The sequence below is a fragment of the Trachymyrmex cornetzi genome, unplaced genomic scaffold (assembly GCF_001594075.2).
Source record: "Trachymyrmex cornetzi isolate Tcor2-1 unplaced genomic scaffold, Tcor1.1 scaffold248, whole genome shotgun sequence".
NCBI classification, from domain to species: Eukaryota; Metazoa; Arthropoda; class Insecta; order Hymenoptera; family Formicidae; genus Trachymyrmex; species Trachymyrmex cornetzi.
The window spans coordinates 183,439-200,078 of NW_017297144.1; the positions used below are offsets into that span (position 1 = coordinate 183,439).

Consider the following 16,640-nt stretch of genomic DNA (forward strand, 5'->3'; position numbering starts at 1 on the left):
GTTAGTTATTTATAATGCCCACGTGTTCGCGAGACATCCTGCTTTAAACCGAAAAGTCAATTACGATAATAGTACGTGTAGTAATTCCGTGGACTGCTTTGTGAAAAATCAGTCACTAATAAAATAAGTAGATGTAATGATAAAATAAATCAATTATTTTTTATTCCGTTTCATAGTGTATTATGTAAAGAAAAAATCGTTTCGCGATGATTACACTTGTTCCAAGTACAATTATTTACGAGCGCTCGATTGACTCACATCGGCCAGGAAATCGGTATCCTAGCGCTGAGATATCGTCTCCGTTGGTACGAGAACCGTCAGAGTTTTAACTCCCTGGCAAACTGTTTTATTTGAAACGTCGAAAGGGTCGCTATTTTGAGGCGACTCGCACTAAATATGGTCAGATAGACGCTATACCCGGGGCAGGATACTTCGACTTGGACAACCTGCGGTTCCCTGGTGGGGGAGATCCGCAGAAGTTACTTAGACAAGTTCGGCTCTTTGATTCGGACAGTTGGTACGTCGTGACCACCTCGTATTGTCCATCTCTTAGAAATCGACCTATAGACAATGGTAAGTAACCCACCGAGAAATGTGCCTTGTCAACGCCGTCTATGGACTGTTTGAGAATCGCGCAATGATCTACCGAATCGAAAGGGGAATACGAAGAACCAAGTTTATATCTATGTGATCGATATGCAGAAATTCATCAAACTGCGAATATAAGTGCATTCAACAAAGATGGATTACGCGCTGTATTTCCGGGACCGATATATGCTGAGTGACTAGCTCTGCCATTGACATTAGAGATAGATTCGTGACGATAAAGTGCAGCATCAGTGATCTTCGTCAGATTTTTTAGCAAGCCGCTCGAAATTCCGATATTGCTAGTTCCAGCATGAATTGTAAATGAATATGCAAAATCATCACTTTTTTTTTCTCTCTCTGAGAAACTTTAAAATTAAATATATTTACACATATAACAAATAAGTGTACACTTTCACATATACCACAACTCTGTAATAATAAGTCACTGTGGAATTGCAAATACATATAATTTCATTTTTTCGTTCAGGTTGAAGTATAATATCTTTCCTCTTTAATATACATGATAGATTTAAAATTAAATAAAAATGAAAATAAACACATTACACATATGAAACTTTTATAAAGAAAAATAATAAAAAATGAAACTTTTATTTCATACAGAAGATATTTATTTTGCTAGTAAAATAAAATATGTCTATTTCCGATACTAATACAGTTTCATTTTTCTAATTATGGCAGTAAAAATAATTATATAAGAATGGTAATACGAGAGGCAGTGCGATAACCGAATGCTCACTCTATATACGTCTTGGCAGCTTCACAATGCGATTCTATTCTTAGCACCGGCAGCGCCCTATAAATTTTCTCATGCGATAATTGGACTAGGCTTCTCAATTTCATTTACAGAGTCTAATGAACATAGTTATGCGCATAAATTAACAAAATAACTTTTATATTTTAATTCAATTTATTCCTTTATTCGTAATAAAGAAATCGCATAAATTTTTTTGTTTTTTCTCTGAATCTGTTTTTTAAGATAACAATAAATAAAAACAATTTATATTTTAAAATATATTTCTAATCCAGTGCAATAATCAAGTACAATAATATTTTTTAATTAAATTCCTTTTCTTTATTTAACCATTTGTATACGTCATCTATTAATTAGTACCTATATTTGATAAGGATCGATTAAATTTAATATATTTAACAAATGATTTTTTCTACTTGTTCATTTTTAACAAACGATTTTTTACCTTTTTTTATAAAAAAAAATCATCAATTATTTTGTGAGTTAAAGTCCAATCATTTTTAATTAAAAATTTAGAAAATTATTTAAAACAAAAAATGGTATGTATCTTAAAATATGTTTTAAAAATATATTTTTTATTTTATATTTTTAATTCTTTTTCCATTTTATATAATATAAATGTAAGAAAAATTTATTTTTAAAACTAAATGTTCTCTCTCTAGATATTCAAGCATTAAAAAAAATATATATTCTTCGATACTTAAAAATTTTTAATCATGATGTAAGAATACAACATGTTTTATTGCATATAATGGCAGTGGAATATAATTTTGAAGCCTTATTAGTAGTAAATTTCTAATAGCGGTTCTATATTGACTTATAACATTTTTTATTAATGTCTGACGGGTTGTATTCACGGGAATGAAACACTTGATATTCTTACATCGTATTTAAAATTTTTAATTGTTTTAAAATAAAAAAAGATTTTTTAAGCATAAAATTTTTAGTTTTGAATTATATTTGAAACGAACACGTTCACACAAATTATTTGGAAACTTTTTAAGAAAGAATGCTTATCATTAATCACAGTGGTCATTTTTTCATTAATAATAATAATTAGATTATTTTAGATATTCCGTAAAATAAAACTATTACATGTACCTCTAGTGATCTTAGTTTTTTCTAACAGTAATAAAAATAGTAAAAAACGTACTTAAAATATGTTACAAAATATTACGGTATTTTACATTCTAGGCGGATAAAGAGAAGAAGAAGAAGACTAAGAAGAAGGAAGAGGCGCCAGCACCCGAGCCCGAGCCAGCGCCAGTTGAAGAAAAAGCACCAACTCCAACAGGCACACCAAAAGACTCTGGTTCTGCTAGAGCAAGCAGCCGTGGCAGTCGCAAGGCTAAACGCAGCGGATCCAGTGTATTCTCCATGTTCTCTCAGAAACAAGTGGCTGAATTTAAGGAGGTATGGTTCGATTAAGATACAATTTTACACATAATTCTAGTTCTACTTCAAATTCGTCTCTATTTTGGATCTTTCTACTCTGGCACTGCTATTCTTGAATGCCTGACCTGTATTCCTCCTCAAAGTTAAGAATTAAGGAATCTATTATTTCAGAATAGAGAGAGGGAATCTGCAATATATTGATCTTTTGCGGACTTAAAAACATCACTCAATTAAGCTGATAATTAAGGAGGTCTCCTGCTCTAGAGGGTAAAAAAGTCGATTTTTTTTTTCATAAATCGATAATACAACTCTTCGAGAATATGTCCCTAAAATTTGAAAGCGAAATTCAAAGTCCTTCGATATAAATTAAGCGTTTGTATATATGGGTGCACGGTACGCAAATATAATAATTAAAAAAAATTTTTTTTATTAAAGTACTTAAAGCCATTCAATTTTTATATTCTAAAAAATTTTTTCTATCTCTTATAGTTTCGATATTCGCTTCAAAAGAAAAAAAAAACGATTTTTTTCGAGGGGGTGTTTCACCTCCTAAATCTTAAGATAAACACAAACAAAAAAATATAGGTCTAATATTTTTTCATGCTCAACATATCCAAAACTCATTAAAATCGGTGAGGGTCGGTTCCCTTGTTAATAGCACGAGAGAGGTCCCAGTAGCTCGTAAAATGGCTCAAATTGCTCAAAATGAATTCCATGAAGAAGCTGAAAAATTATTGTATGTCCCTGGAATAACAGATTAGGGCCTGAGCACAATAGAGGAACAGGAATTAGATATTAAGATGTTAACCTATCAGAAACCGATTACATCGGAATACACGGTTTCTGATAGGTTGAAATCTTAATATCTAATTCTTGTTCCTCTATTGTGCGCAGGCCCTTAGCCTCCGAGCATTGTAAGTACTCAAGAACTAAATCGAAAACTTTAAACGCGCTTTTTTCAAAATATATTTTTTGCATTTCCTTCTATTTTGTGTACACGATTGAAAAAAAGTATTTGACCAATCGACTTTTTATAGGGCTCGTTAGTTAGCTAATCGAGCCATCCTCGATGAACTTAAAAAATTAAATAAAAATAAACATTAACAATTTTCTTTTGCATAAAGAACCGGCTGCTACCTAATGAAAATCGCAATTGTTTTTTTAAAATCGCACAAAATTTTTATTTATATATATTTTTTTTCATTTTTTAGATTTATTTAGGATAAAAAACTGACAATTAAAAATATTTCTTAATTTTTTGTTTTCGGCAAAAATGATGCTAGGACGTACACAAAATCATAACGTCGTGGCGAAATGCCAAACCAAATGTTTATATTTTTATTATTTAGAATACTTTTTTTTTTACATAAATGAGCCGTTTATTTTGAAAGTGACCTAAGTCTATTTAAAAAAAAAATGTTTGACAGCTAACTTCAAGTTGTACACGCTACTACAAAGATCAACAACAAAACATTGAAAAATGGACTTAGGCCACTTTCAAAATAAACGGCTCAAATATTTGTACGTACCCTACAATAGTTATATTAAAACTATAGCAGTTTTAAAATAATAATAAATAAATATTAGTTTTTCTTTTGAAAAAAATTACGAAAAATCACCATTTTTTTCGGTTTCCTAAAGCAAGAGACCCTCTTAATAAGAATATGGATACGAGCCAAGCAAGGTCTTGATGCTATATTATTAAACAACAAACAAAATTTATTAGAATATACGTTTTATCCTAATTAAGTCATTCTCAATCACCACAAATTACCCTTTTTATAAAAAGGTAAAAAAGGCGCCAAGTGTAAAACGCGCGCCTTTTAAACAAATAGATTTGGAATAGTAAGTCATTTTTTTCTTCAAGAGCGCACATACAGGTGCATACATTAAGCGCCTTTTTATTACCTTTTTGTAAAAAGAGTAATTTTGCAGTGATATCATGCATTTTGTATTGTTAATCAGCACCAAGTTTTTTTTACTGTAAACATTTATTTGAAATAAATTTTTTCAGCTTTTATACTTTTACTTTTTTAATTATTTGTAATTAAATTTTACTGAGTTGGAATAGAAAAATATAGATCACTCGGGTTGGAATAGGAAGATTTTTAAATGAGTTAATAGTTCGAAGAACTATGCATTTGGCTACTTTCGTTTAACTCTACTTTAAGACATCCATTGACGAGACGTTACAGTAGCGATTTCATAATGTTTTTGTTCTTTGGAATTGATTGTTTTGAATGTTGTAATCAGAGCAAACGATAATTAGTTGATACTGGTTGAATTTAAAATTGTTAACATTGAGAATGACCCGATTGGGATTAAAACCTGTGTTCTAATAAACTTTCTGTTTGTTTAACAATATAGTATCTAAATCTTGCTTGACTTGTAACCCTATTCTTGTATTTAATTTTTAAAAAAATATTTGACCCTTTCCTATATAATTTTGGTAATTAATATTTAGAATAGCTTTCTCATTTCTTAACTCTTATTTAACAAACGTATAATGGAAGGTCAGAATTTCAGTTTACGGAGGAATATAAAAATATTAAATATTATACGTGTTCATACTATTGTGTTCATATTCTAAATGTTGTTGTATTCACAGGCATTTCAACTAATGGATGCGGATAAGGATGGTATTATTGGTAAGAATGATCTTCGAGCAGCTTTCGATTCTGTAGGTCGATTAGCAACCGATAAGGAGATCGAGGAAATGCTTAACGAAGCTCCAGCGCCCATCAACTTCACTCAACTGTTAAATTTATTCGCCGTTCGTATGTCAGGATCAGGTAGATATAATTTATTAATTGGAGAAACAAGTAAAAAACGCTTTAAAACTGAATAATTCTTGTTTTGTTAGGTGCTGATGATGACGATGTTGTAATAAATGCCTTTAAGACATTCGATGATAATGGCAAAATCGACGGTGAAAGGTATATATATTATATTGAAAATTACTTTACAAGTTATCATATTATTTTATAAGTTACTTCTTATTACGGAAACAGAGTACAATAAGATTGGTTATTTTATTTTTTACAGGGGTTATTTTTTATATTAAGTTTCATAATTTGTTCCAATTTCGTATTACTTTTTGTACTCAGTTTCTATTACCAACACATATAAGGTAAACTAAACGAAAAGTAATTTATAATAAGCAACTTATAAAATATAACTTTCTCAACTCTGTATACATATACACTCATACGTAAAAAAGAAACGGGCCACTAAATTTTTGCGCAAATTTTTAATATTTTCAGATAGCAATAACTTATCGTAGTGAGATGTTTGAAAAAGCCTTTTAAAACTTGAAATCTCTACTTTCGAAATCGGTACTTCAAAAAACGGTCGTTCTGATGTTATGTGAAGTTACACAAACATAAATGAAGATGCATAAGTTTTCAAAATTTTTTGCGAAAAACAAAATTTGCAAAGTTTCGCGGCGCCAATTAAAAATTGCGCACAAATGGGATTTACAGCTTTCGAAAGAGTGAATCTTTACTTTCAATTTGCCTTTTTATTGAGCGTTGTACGATTTTTTTTCACCGAGTTATTGAACGTTGAAGCAAAATGATCACTTTTGCTTCAATGTTGAATAAAAAAAGCAAATTAAAGGTAAAGAGTGTGTGTGTGTGTAGAGCCCGGATTAAAGTCCTGAGATGGCATCAACCGTAGTGTTTTGAAATGGAATAACTTATACGTATATAAGACGGTTTTTACGTTTGTTACATAGGTTAAGGCACGCTTTAGTGACGTGGGGCGATAAATTCACACCAAGGGAGGTGAATGACGCATTTGACCAAATGTACATCGATGATAAAGGCTTCATTGATACTCCGAGCTTAATTGCTATGTTGACCGGCACGGGCGAAGAAGAAGAAGAATAAGATCTAAAATTGTGTCATCAAGAAAAGAATGTCCCTCGACTGAAGTCTCATATTAACGTCATTTTCATGCAAAATTTGCCTCAAAAGAGAACAGATATTTTATATGCAATTCTTTCTCTTTCCTGTTTTCTGTCTTTTCTCCTAGCTTTTTTCTTTTCTCATACTCTTTTACTCAGTGACAAAAATACGACAGTACACAACTACTATATTACTTAATCTAAACGGACTATTTCTCATTTTCTTTCTGTTTCTCTCTCTCTTTTTTGCATCTATTCGTCATTCTTTCATTGCCTTTTTAGCTATTTTTCAGCTTTCTCTAATATTTTTTCTCTTTTTTTGGTCTACACCTTTTTCTTTTCTCTTCCTACGAATCTTTTTCTATCTTATTTATCTCTCTTTATTATTTGATCTATCTCATTTCGTTTTCTATTCTCTCTCTTTCTCTCTCTTTCTCTACCTGTTTTCATCTTTTTGCTCTAGAGAACACTGCTGATTCCAGAAGGGACGACGAATGACAAATTTCAACATAATTCACAAGTGTACAAAAGATACATGTTTGTCGACAAATAAAGCTTCGTTTTGCCCTTTTCTCGTTCATATATAATAAAGATATTAATTCTTTATTTTAATAAAACTAATAAATTCTGTAAAAATGGAACTCTTTGTGTAGTCTTAAGTCACTATTCCGTCAGTAGAATCGATTTATTAGTCTTTTAATTTATGAGATGAATTGAACATACTCCTTCGCTATCTCAGAAAACCTAAACACGGCAGTTTGAGTCTATCAACAAAAATATATTATCATACGTATAATCGTAGCTTTCATTTTTTTTTATAAATGTACCTCAAATTAAAATCTTCAAAAACAAAACAATATCCAGAAAATTATTCATTTTTCTATATTATTAATGAGATATAATAAATAATAAAGCAATTATTATTAACGACAAGATTTTTTACAAATTAATAAATGTTTAATGCGAAATTATAAGAACTGCGGATAAATAAAATTCACTTTTCACATTCTGCACAAAGTACATTAAAAATAATCCAACTTTTTATTATATTTGCATATTTGTTAATAAATATTTAAGGTACATAAACATTTGTTGATCACCGCCTTTTATAGTTCGCCCAGAATTAGTTGAAAATCCAATGCATTCTGTTCATCTTTGTTAATATTGAGTGCCCATAAGTTACATTCCACCGTCACTAATCTAAACGCTAAAAACATTGTATTAATGAAATACAATATTTGTTATCTATATTATTTAAAAAATTAGTAATGAATAATTTCAATTTATTATATAAATATGGCTATTTACAAAATTTATCAAATCTTTTAAATAATACAAAACAATATTTTGTTATAATTATGGAAAGCAAAAAGAACAAATACATATACTCAATAAAGAGTCTGACAGTTAAACACAAATAAAGAGTCTGATAGTTAAATATTAAATATTACGCAAGTAAATCCTAGCACTGGCATAGGCAATTCCGCTTCCAGTGATATATACGTTCTAAGTTCAGTGTACGTTATCAAACACCCAGGACTCCTATTCTTGAAACGAAACAAATAACTAGGTAAATACTATAGTATACGTAACGTGTATTATAGTATTTCCCTAGTTGTTCGTATACGTTTCTTTTCAAGAATAGAGGCTCTGTACACGAACAAAATTTTATACCAAATTATTTTTATATAATTACAAGAACATATCAATAACATTTTTTAAATACTAAGGTCCGGTTGCACCAATGTTACTTTGACTTTAAACGAAACTTAAAACTCTATCTCTCGTTTTAAAGCCGAAAAAGAAACAGACAGAGAGTTTTAAACCTCGCTTAAAATCAAAATAACTTTGGTGCAATCGGGCCTAAGATTCTAATAATTATTTTCTATTTCTGAAACATTGAATATATAATTTTTATAATCATATACATATTAGTGGCTTACATGTGACATTTTTAAAACGCAGCGCGACTACAGGTGTCAAATAATCTGGTTGACCAATAAACGGAAAATATTGCACAGAAAATCCAGGACTTGGTAAATACTCAATTTCTCCGATATGCTCTTTATCAACGTTATTCACTCCATCACACCATAACCAGATTTGAAACTATTTAATTATTATAGAATAAATTGCATGAATACACATACATATGCATCCAGATAGTAACGTATCTTGTTGCTGGCATATTGCTTGCAAACATACATATGTGTTGCTATCAAAATTGCGGCTAATGAGTTAAGTGAGCTCTCAAAGTTGGGCTTTAATACGAATTAGTATCCATGCTATAATAGGTATAGAAATATGTTAATTTTTCCATCTCTTTTCATAATAGTTCCGTGCCATGATAAACCCAACTACTAAACAGCGAACGAAATTAAAATAAAGTTACTCTGATTGGCTATAAATCCCCATCACATCTCTTTTTCGTTACTGTTCCGTTCTACCTACATTAGACAATGGACTGACGATTACGATTAATTGTTGCCCGATCATATTCTAATCAAAATGAAGCGAGTCTATCGTCTGAAATAGAACAGAGCAAATCGTCATTACGTTAATCGTAATCGTCAATCCGTAATCTGACATTGGCTTTTTGATATTTCTTTCTCCAACGCATCCTTATTTAAGCATTAAATTAACATCACAGAACCATCTGAAGACATTACTTTACTTAAAATTGTCTTAAAATAAGAACGGAGTATCAATACCAGCCTATGAGCTTGTACCTATATATATATATATATTCCTTTAATTATAACTGAGCACGAATTTGTTCGTATAAATAGAGTCCTGCTGGATAAAAAAATTCAACTACACTAATTATTAAATACATGATAAATTTGAATCAAACCTTGTTTGAAAATTGCACAGCTTCCTGCAAAGCATGTGGCATATTCTCTGGTAAGAGGGACGATTTATTGTAAGGAATTGGTACCCAATTAAACTTCTGCAAAATAATTATAATTTTTAAAAACATTATTTTTTACGATGATTCATGGTAAAAATTTTTAATTAAAAATGTAATGATCCCATACAGCACCGATTATTGCGGAAAATTTTCAGAAATGTTTCAACCTTTCACATCTCATACGCAACAATTCTGAAAGGATTCTGCAATATGTCATATGAAACGTTTTAACAGAAATATTTCTAAAATCTATCATAAGTCATAAGCAATAAATTGAACAACATTTAAACAGAACAAAAAGTCATGTTAAAATTGCTCCAAAATGTTTACTAAAAGTAATTTTTTTATCAATCACGATTCAGTTTAATGTTATTTTAATGTTATTGTGACTTGTTCTACTTTAATTGCGAAAAACTTTTGTACGAGGGTCGTTCGATAAGACTGGTAAATCTTTATAAAATGATGTAACAATCCATTTGATGACGTGACACCGGAAAATTATCATTCTTTAACCCTTCCAGGCCAAATGTCAGTTAGAATTGATACGTTGTTCACGTTCGGTAATCATTTAAAGCACAAAATTTAGCAGTTGCTGCGTAAAAAAAAAAAATGAATTCCGTGCAAAATTATAGAATTTGGCTTTGAATTGATTCCTCATCCACTTAATTTTGCATAGAATTTGTTTCCTTTTTTATTTTTATACGGGACAACTGCTTAATTTCTCGCTCGCTTTAAACAACTATCAAACGTGAACAACGTATCAATTCTGGTTGAAATTTGACCTGGAAGAGTTTGAAGAATGATACTTTCCAGTCACGTCAAAAAGATTTACTTATAACTTATAAAGATTTATCAGACTTATCGAATGACTCACGTATATGAATAATGTTGTATGGAAACTGCAAGTGTGATTTTTTAATAGTGAATTACGAATTATGCTTATACATATAATATGATTAATTAATCAAAATAGTTGGCGGTATAATTTACTATTTTTGAGAAATACTTTAAGTTTATTTCAATAAGTTTTGTAATCTGTATGTTTTGTAATCTAAAGATCACAAATGCGTATGACTAATGGCCAGAATTCTTAATAAATTTCAAGTATACAAAATAAAAAATGGCTCGAATGATTTAAATTTTAAAAGAAATTAAAATAAGAAGAGCTACGAGCCAACAACAAATCAATTTTAATGTACATATGATGCAGTTGACATTAAATATAAAAGTAAAAACAAGATAAAAATATATCCACATACAATTAACGTTTCGACATCCTTCGTGTCATTTATTAAAGTTAAAAACTAATATGTATATAAAAGCGGTTGACTAAAATAAGCTAATAAAAATAACAGATTATATATAGACGTACAACGACAAAGAAGACCGTTGTTTAGACTCTGATTTTATCTGATTCTAATTGTTTATAATTATATCCAGTTGACGGAAGGTAGATCCTGGATTTGCGCCAAAAAATATATCGCTGAGTATCAAACGATGAAAATATGTAGTTAACAGAACAAAAATTTTAAGTACGTGCTTCTGAAATCATATTTAAATATATGTTTAATTGATACTTAAACAATATTTAAATTTATTATGTCGACAATCAAGTATATATTTAGACATCATTTTTGTAGTACTAGAAATAGCCGAAACCTTTTTGGCAATATTTCAAGAAGTTCTAAACCAGACACGACTCGCGCTTTAGAAGAATCACTCGCATAACATGTACTTGATTATTTTATTATTTTAATTTTATATTGTAGTGAAGAGGACCCAAAAACAAAGGTCAAACGTTTACCGTTCAATTTTCTAAGAAAATAATAAATTATTACACACACTAGTAACCTGTGTTAGCTTGAAAAAAGTCATTTACCATATATTTATTTCATGATTTATTTCAAAAAGATTATAGATTCTTTCTATAATATTTCATCAACCTTTCAACAAGGTTTCATATGCAAGAATTGTGGACATTTTGCTATTTCGGAACTGTCTCAGAAATGTTGCAGATATATTTCGCAATTTTTATGAAATGTTTCACTTTTCAGTTGAAATATTTCTGAGATATTTCTGAAAACTTTCGGTGCTGTATAGTGTATGGGATACTTAAAAAAATTCATTTTATGTTTTATATTATTTTAATCAATTTACTAAAATGTTAACAAATGTGTTCTTCCCCTCTTTGCTTTTAGAGCGAAGCAATTTCAACAATTGTTCTAATTGTTTTATTCAATTAGTTTCGTATAGAAAGAACACGTGACGGGGGAGGGGCTCCGGCACTCCCCCTGCATCCCCACCTCGATTTAATCCTAACCTAACCCAATCATTATCTGATTGTGGGATGGATCTCAGTTCATATGGAAAGTGGAAAGTCGCACGCCCCTAGACAGGAGGGAGATGGGGTGGACCTCGCTTCGTGTGTTTATTTAAAATTCGTTATACAATATTTTTTTTCAATAAAATTTTCTTCCTTTCTTTTATTAAACAGTAGTAGTAATTTTTGTTAATACTTTATTTTTAAATTCAAATAACATTAAAACGTTATTATATTATCTGTTAAATGCAGAAAATTACTTATTCAGAGAATAATTAAAATTTCATCAAAATTTTGTTACAATTTTTTCATCAAGATTAAATTAACAAAAACGTTAATTTTAATCAAGAAAATATCTTTTCTATTAAATAGACAAAAATGAAATTCTTAATAAGATAAAGAGTATAAAAATGTCATTAGCAATGAGAGTTTAGCGCAGTACGGCTCTACTTCGAACCATCTTTATTGATATTGTGTAAAATACATGTAATATAATATTGTAATCTCTGTTTTCCAGACAAACGTTGAAAAGAACTTTATTGCTGAACACTCTTCTCATTGCCAATTATATTATTATATTTTCTTATATTTTTTAAAAACAGAATTATTACCTTATTGAACTTAATGAGAACACACGGTTGTAATGGATCAGTATATCCATATGGAGGCTGCCCACAAACACCAAGGCTTTCAATATCGAAGAAACAAGGTTTTGTATTAGATGTGATTAATGCACTACATTCCGCAACTGTTTTATAGCTCTCTTTACTTTTATTGTATTCTAAAATGAAAACGTTAGTTACCATTTTTTTCCTTATTTTTATTAAAATAAGGCAACATTTTGCTGTAAAAATTTTTCCATTCAATTTCCATTCTCTCAATTTGTTCTTTATATCTAAAATACACTTAAAGAATTTACAACAAAAATCAAATAAATCCATATTTTTTAAATCTAAATTATGGAGCCAAATTGTTCTCAGTAAATATTCAGAAAAGGGGAGTCATTTCCAATGACCTTGACCTTAACATATGGGCTGCGTTAGGGGAGACGCTATTAGCGCTATTTATGTTATTCTATCTTCAGCGTCTAGACGTGAGAAAAGGATAGTATTACACATATGACGCGGATAACGCGCTCCTCGAATGCACCCATGTTGTTTCATTCCAGCTGCCATTTTGGGCTTGTCATTTTGAATTGTTAAAAATGTCATACGGCATCGAGCAATAGACATTTCAAGGAAAATTTTAAGCCATTTAAAAAAATTTTATCTCAAAAGTTGAAATATAATAACTTAAATCAGGGGCTCTTTCATCAATTTCTGGAGCAAAACTGGATTTGAGATTCTCAAACTTGTTTTGGATTGAATAGCAATTATGACATTTCAATCCTGTATTATGAATGAAAATGGATTTGCGCGGCTTATTTTTGTCCACGAGACTTGTTTTCGATTGAAAAAAATAGAAATTCCATAGTTTCAGTCCCTTGTCAAGGGAAAAGGATATGAAAAAATTGAGAATTTGGATTCGGCGATAACCACACGAAATTATGTCTATCTATTTCAATTTCTTTCCGGATACTGGGTTGTTAATTAAAAATTCTAATTATGAATGCTTGCATTATTTGTTCTCATCTGATGTCCATACCTTGTAAAAAGTCACTTAAGGCTTGCACATATCTTTTTGGTCGAGCGTTTGTATTAAAATTATCTACCCAAATAATAGGAGATTTCGTGGGTAGCAAAATATTTGGTTTGAAAGCAATTCCTGTTTAAATAAAATATTACAATCAAGAATGTCCTCCCAGTAATCGAAAACGAATTAAAATGGATTGAAACTTTTATGTGTATTTTAAGTTCATTGAAATATCAATTAGATAGAGAACTGCATTTCCTATTTAAAATTTTTAATTAAGCAATATTCACAATGCATAGAAAAAGCTGATATTATTTTTAGATTAGAAGGTACAGAAATGCGATTCATGCAATGCCTATAAATTAATAAAAATGCATTCGGATTGAAAAAGGTTTATTTTAATATTTACAAATGCATATTTCTGAAAACCTAAATTAATTTCAATCCATTCTAGTTTAATGGGCTATTAGAATCAACTGAAATAGCATATTGTATGTTTTATTAGTTTTTAAGGAAATTTTACCTGGATTATCAAAATGTAGTTGACGAAAAAGCGGAAAATTGCCATCAAAATAAGATCTAGGCATTAAACCGCTATAAAGAAAAAACGGTCTTTCTAATTTTGAAACATAGTCGATACTAATCCACATTTGCAATGCGAACAAGGAACCCAATACAGTAAAGAAACACAAGTAAAAGAGTCCCAACAAGGCTATTCAAGTAAACAATCATATAATTCCACAGCGATTAGCAATTGAAAAAATGTACCTTTTAATAATTACCCCATTCTTTTCCACTTCTACCAAACAACTGTCTTCTATCTGGACTCCAAACAAATCGCAAAAAATTTTGAAATGCTCCTAAGTCAGGCTCAGGTATTCTATTTCGATAATATTCATCGTCATGCAGAATAACCATTTCAAGGATTTCTTATCGTTCATTTATAACAGATTAATGAAAAAATAATTGAATGTATTATGAAATGTACATGAAGTAAGCAATAAACAATTTTAATATTGCTGTCATGGTAGAATAGGATTCTGATTTCACCATGATTGCTCTATTCACTATCGATTGATAGAATTAAGTAAAATTTTATGTAGGTTCACAATAGATCTGTTTTTTATTCCTGCACTTGCTGAACTAATGCACAAGGTATAATATGTTAAAGTGGAGCAAATATATGTTTGTCTCACTTTAACTTATTACACAGTATGCACTAGTTCAGAGAGTGCAGGAATAAAACAGACCTAATTACAATATATCTTGAAGTAGTCCAATAATAGAAGAAAATAATACAAAAATAATCAAAATAATCAAAATAATCTTAATAAAAAAAATTCAGTTTTCAGAAAAACTTATTTTATTTATTTCATTAAATTTTACAAAAATGGCCTAACCATAACTACGAACTGTTAATATATATTATATTCTATATTATGTACAATATTATTTCCTCTTGGTTTTATCAAGCTTAATAAGAGACAACTCATTTATGAAAAAATTTTAAGTATACAATTATACCAAGAATAACTAATTCCAGTAAAATGATCAAGATTAGCACAACTTTGTTTGTCAAAACCTTGAGTCGCATAACATTCAGAATTTTTCTCGCTCTATCCAATTCCTCATCTGTCTGCGACAATCTCCTTTTTGCGCGCAAGAGACGATCTCTTTGTTCACCTAATTCAGAGATCACTTCTGTACCAATATGCTCATTCTCTGCTGCGACAACTTGCGATCTTGCGACCGACTGTGCCGAACGTTCTAATACTGCATTTCCATCCAGCAAAATACGTTGATGTTCAAGATCCCAATCCACTCCAAAATTCATCTTGTTTATTATAACATTCAATTCGGCATATGGCAACGAAGAATAAAGAGTGAATATGACCAAACGTTATTTTTATATTTTACATATTCTCCCTTGTTGCATCTGACATACCAAAACTACTACAATGGCAAATATAACAGTAAATATAATAAAAGAAAACATTTCCATATTATAAATATATATGTTAGATATCAAAAAATTACCTGTTCTTAGAAATGACGATTCTTTCATTCTAATAAATTATCTATGGTTTTTTTAATCATTTATTTATAGTATTTCGTACACCTACTACATTTGCTACCATTGTCTATTAACATTAATTCGCATCAATTCGCATAACAGTAATAAGAAACGACAAACGACAATCACGGACATCACGGTCACCAACATAAAATCTCAGGGCATATGTAATCTAGAGATCCTCTCCTCTAGGGTGCGTTCGGATTTCTCACTCAATAAAGTCACTAGATTTATAAAATAATGGGTACTTTTCAATTGCTTAAATGCGGGGTCTACAATAGAAGTCGTAGCGGTCGTAGAATCTTAAGTCGTAAAAAATTAACCAATCGCAATCGAATATAAGAAGAATAATCGACTACGATTGGTCAATTTTCTATTGTAGACCCCCGCATAAGGCCCTAGGCACAATGAAGGAAATAATAGGAATATAAGAATAAATATTAAAATTTCAACCTATCAGAAACCGTTATTACTCCGATGTAACTGGATCCTGGTAGGTTAAAATCTTAATATTTATTCTTGTTCCTAATATTTGTTCTATTGTACGCAGGCCCTAATGGCTGCAGCACAGACTTCTGCAAAAGTCCGGACCTACAATAAGGTTTTAAGCCTTAAGCCATAAGAAATGGGCGAATCACAGTCGCTTATTCTTCTCGGATTCGACTGTAATTGGTCAATTTCTTACTCTTACTTCTTCACTCCGTGTATTGTAGACGACGCCTATCAGTACCAATTTTACGATGCGAAACAGACCGGTATTCATAGTCGATTCTTATAGGCCTTCTACAATAAGCCGCAAGTCAGAAGTTCTAAGCGATCTTAAGTCGTAATCGGTGAAGTTGGCCAATAGCCAACTTGAACGACTTGGTTAAGGCCGGTATTCATAGTCGATTCTTATTTCAAGACCGTCTTAACTCTTAAGTAATGTCTTAAGACGCTAATGCAGCCCTCTGATTGGTTCGTGACTTCTTAAGACCGTACTTAAGACGGTCTTGAATATAAGATCTGACTATGAATACCGGCCCTAGGAGTCTTTTCTGT

General features: G+C 30.4%; 3 protein-coding genes across 3 annotated transcripts; 1 reads left to right on the forward strand and 2 right to left on the reverse strand.

The window, feature by feature from the left end:
* Nucleotides 1-473: 473 nt before the first annotated feature.
* On the forward strand, nucleotides 474-6,837 carry Mlc2 (myosin regulatory light chain 2). Its single transcript, XM_018507968.1, has 5 exons — nucleotides 474-573; nucleotides 2,555-2,773; nucleotides 5,364-5,547; nucleotides 5,619-5,691; nucleotides 6,492-6,837. Exons 1-5 carry the CDS (start codon nucleotides 571-573, stop codon nucleotides 6,643-6,645), a joined length of 633 nt encoding a protein of 210 aa, XP_018363470.1. The 5' UTR covers nucleotides 474-570; the 3' UTR covers nucleotides 6,646-6,837.
* Nucleotides 6,838-7,568: 731 nt separating this feature from the next.
* Nucleotides 7,569-14,476, reverse strand: LOC108761431 (sodium/potassium-transporting ATPase subunit beta-1). The gene is made up of 7 exons (XM_018507969.1): nucleotides 14,308-14,476; nucleotides 14,049-14,237; nucleotides 13,538-13,657; nucleotides 12,505-12,674; nucleotides 9,517-9,612; nucleotides 8,606-8,771; nucleotides 7,569-7,869 (listed from the first exon to the last, which is right to left on the reverse strand). The coding sequence occupies exons 1-7, from the start codon at nucleotides 14,441-14,443 to the stop codon at nucleotides 7,769-7,771; spliced, it is 978 nt and encodes a 325-aa protein (XP_018363471.1). The 5' UTR covers nucleotides 14,444-14,476; the 3' UTR covers nucleotides 7,569-7,768.
* A 491-nt stretch (nucleotides 14,477-14,967) lies between these two features.
* Nucleotides 14,968-15,731, reverse strand: Vti1b (Vesicle transport through interaction with t-SNAREs 1b). Its single transcript, XM_018507894.1, has 2 exons — nucleotides 15,563-15,731; nucleotides 14,968-15,478 (listed from the first exon to the last, which is right to left on the reverse strand). The coding sequence occupies exon 2, from the start codon at nucleotides 15,357-15,359 to the stop codon at nucleotides 15,015-15,017; it is 345 nt and encodes a 114-aa protein (XP_018363396.1). The 5' UTR covers nucleotides 15,360-15,478; nucleotides 15,563-15,731; the 3' UTR covers nucleotides 14,968-15,014.
* Nucleotides 15,732-16,640: the final 909 nt, after the last annotated feature.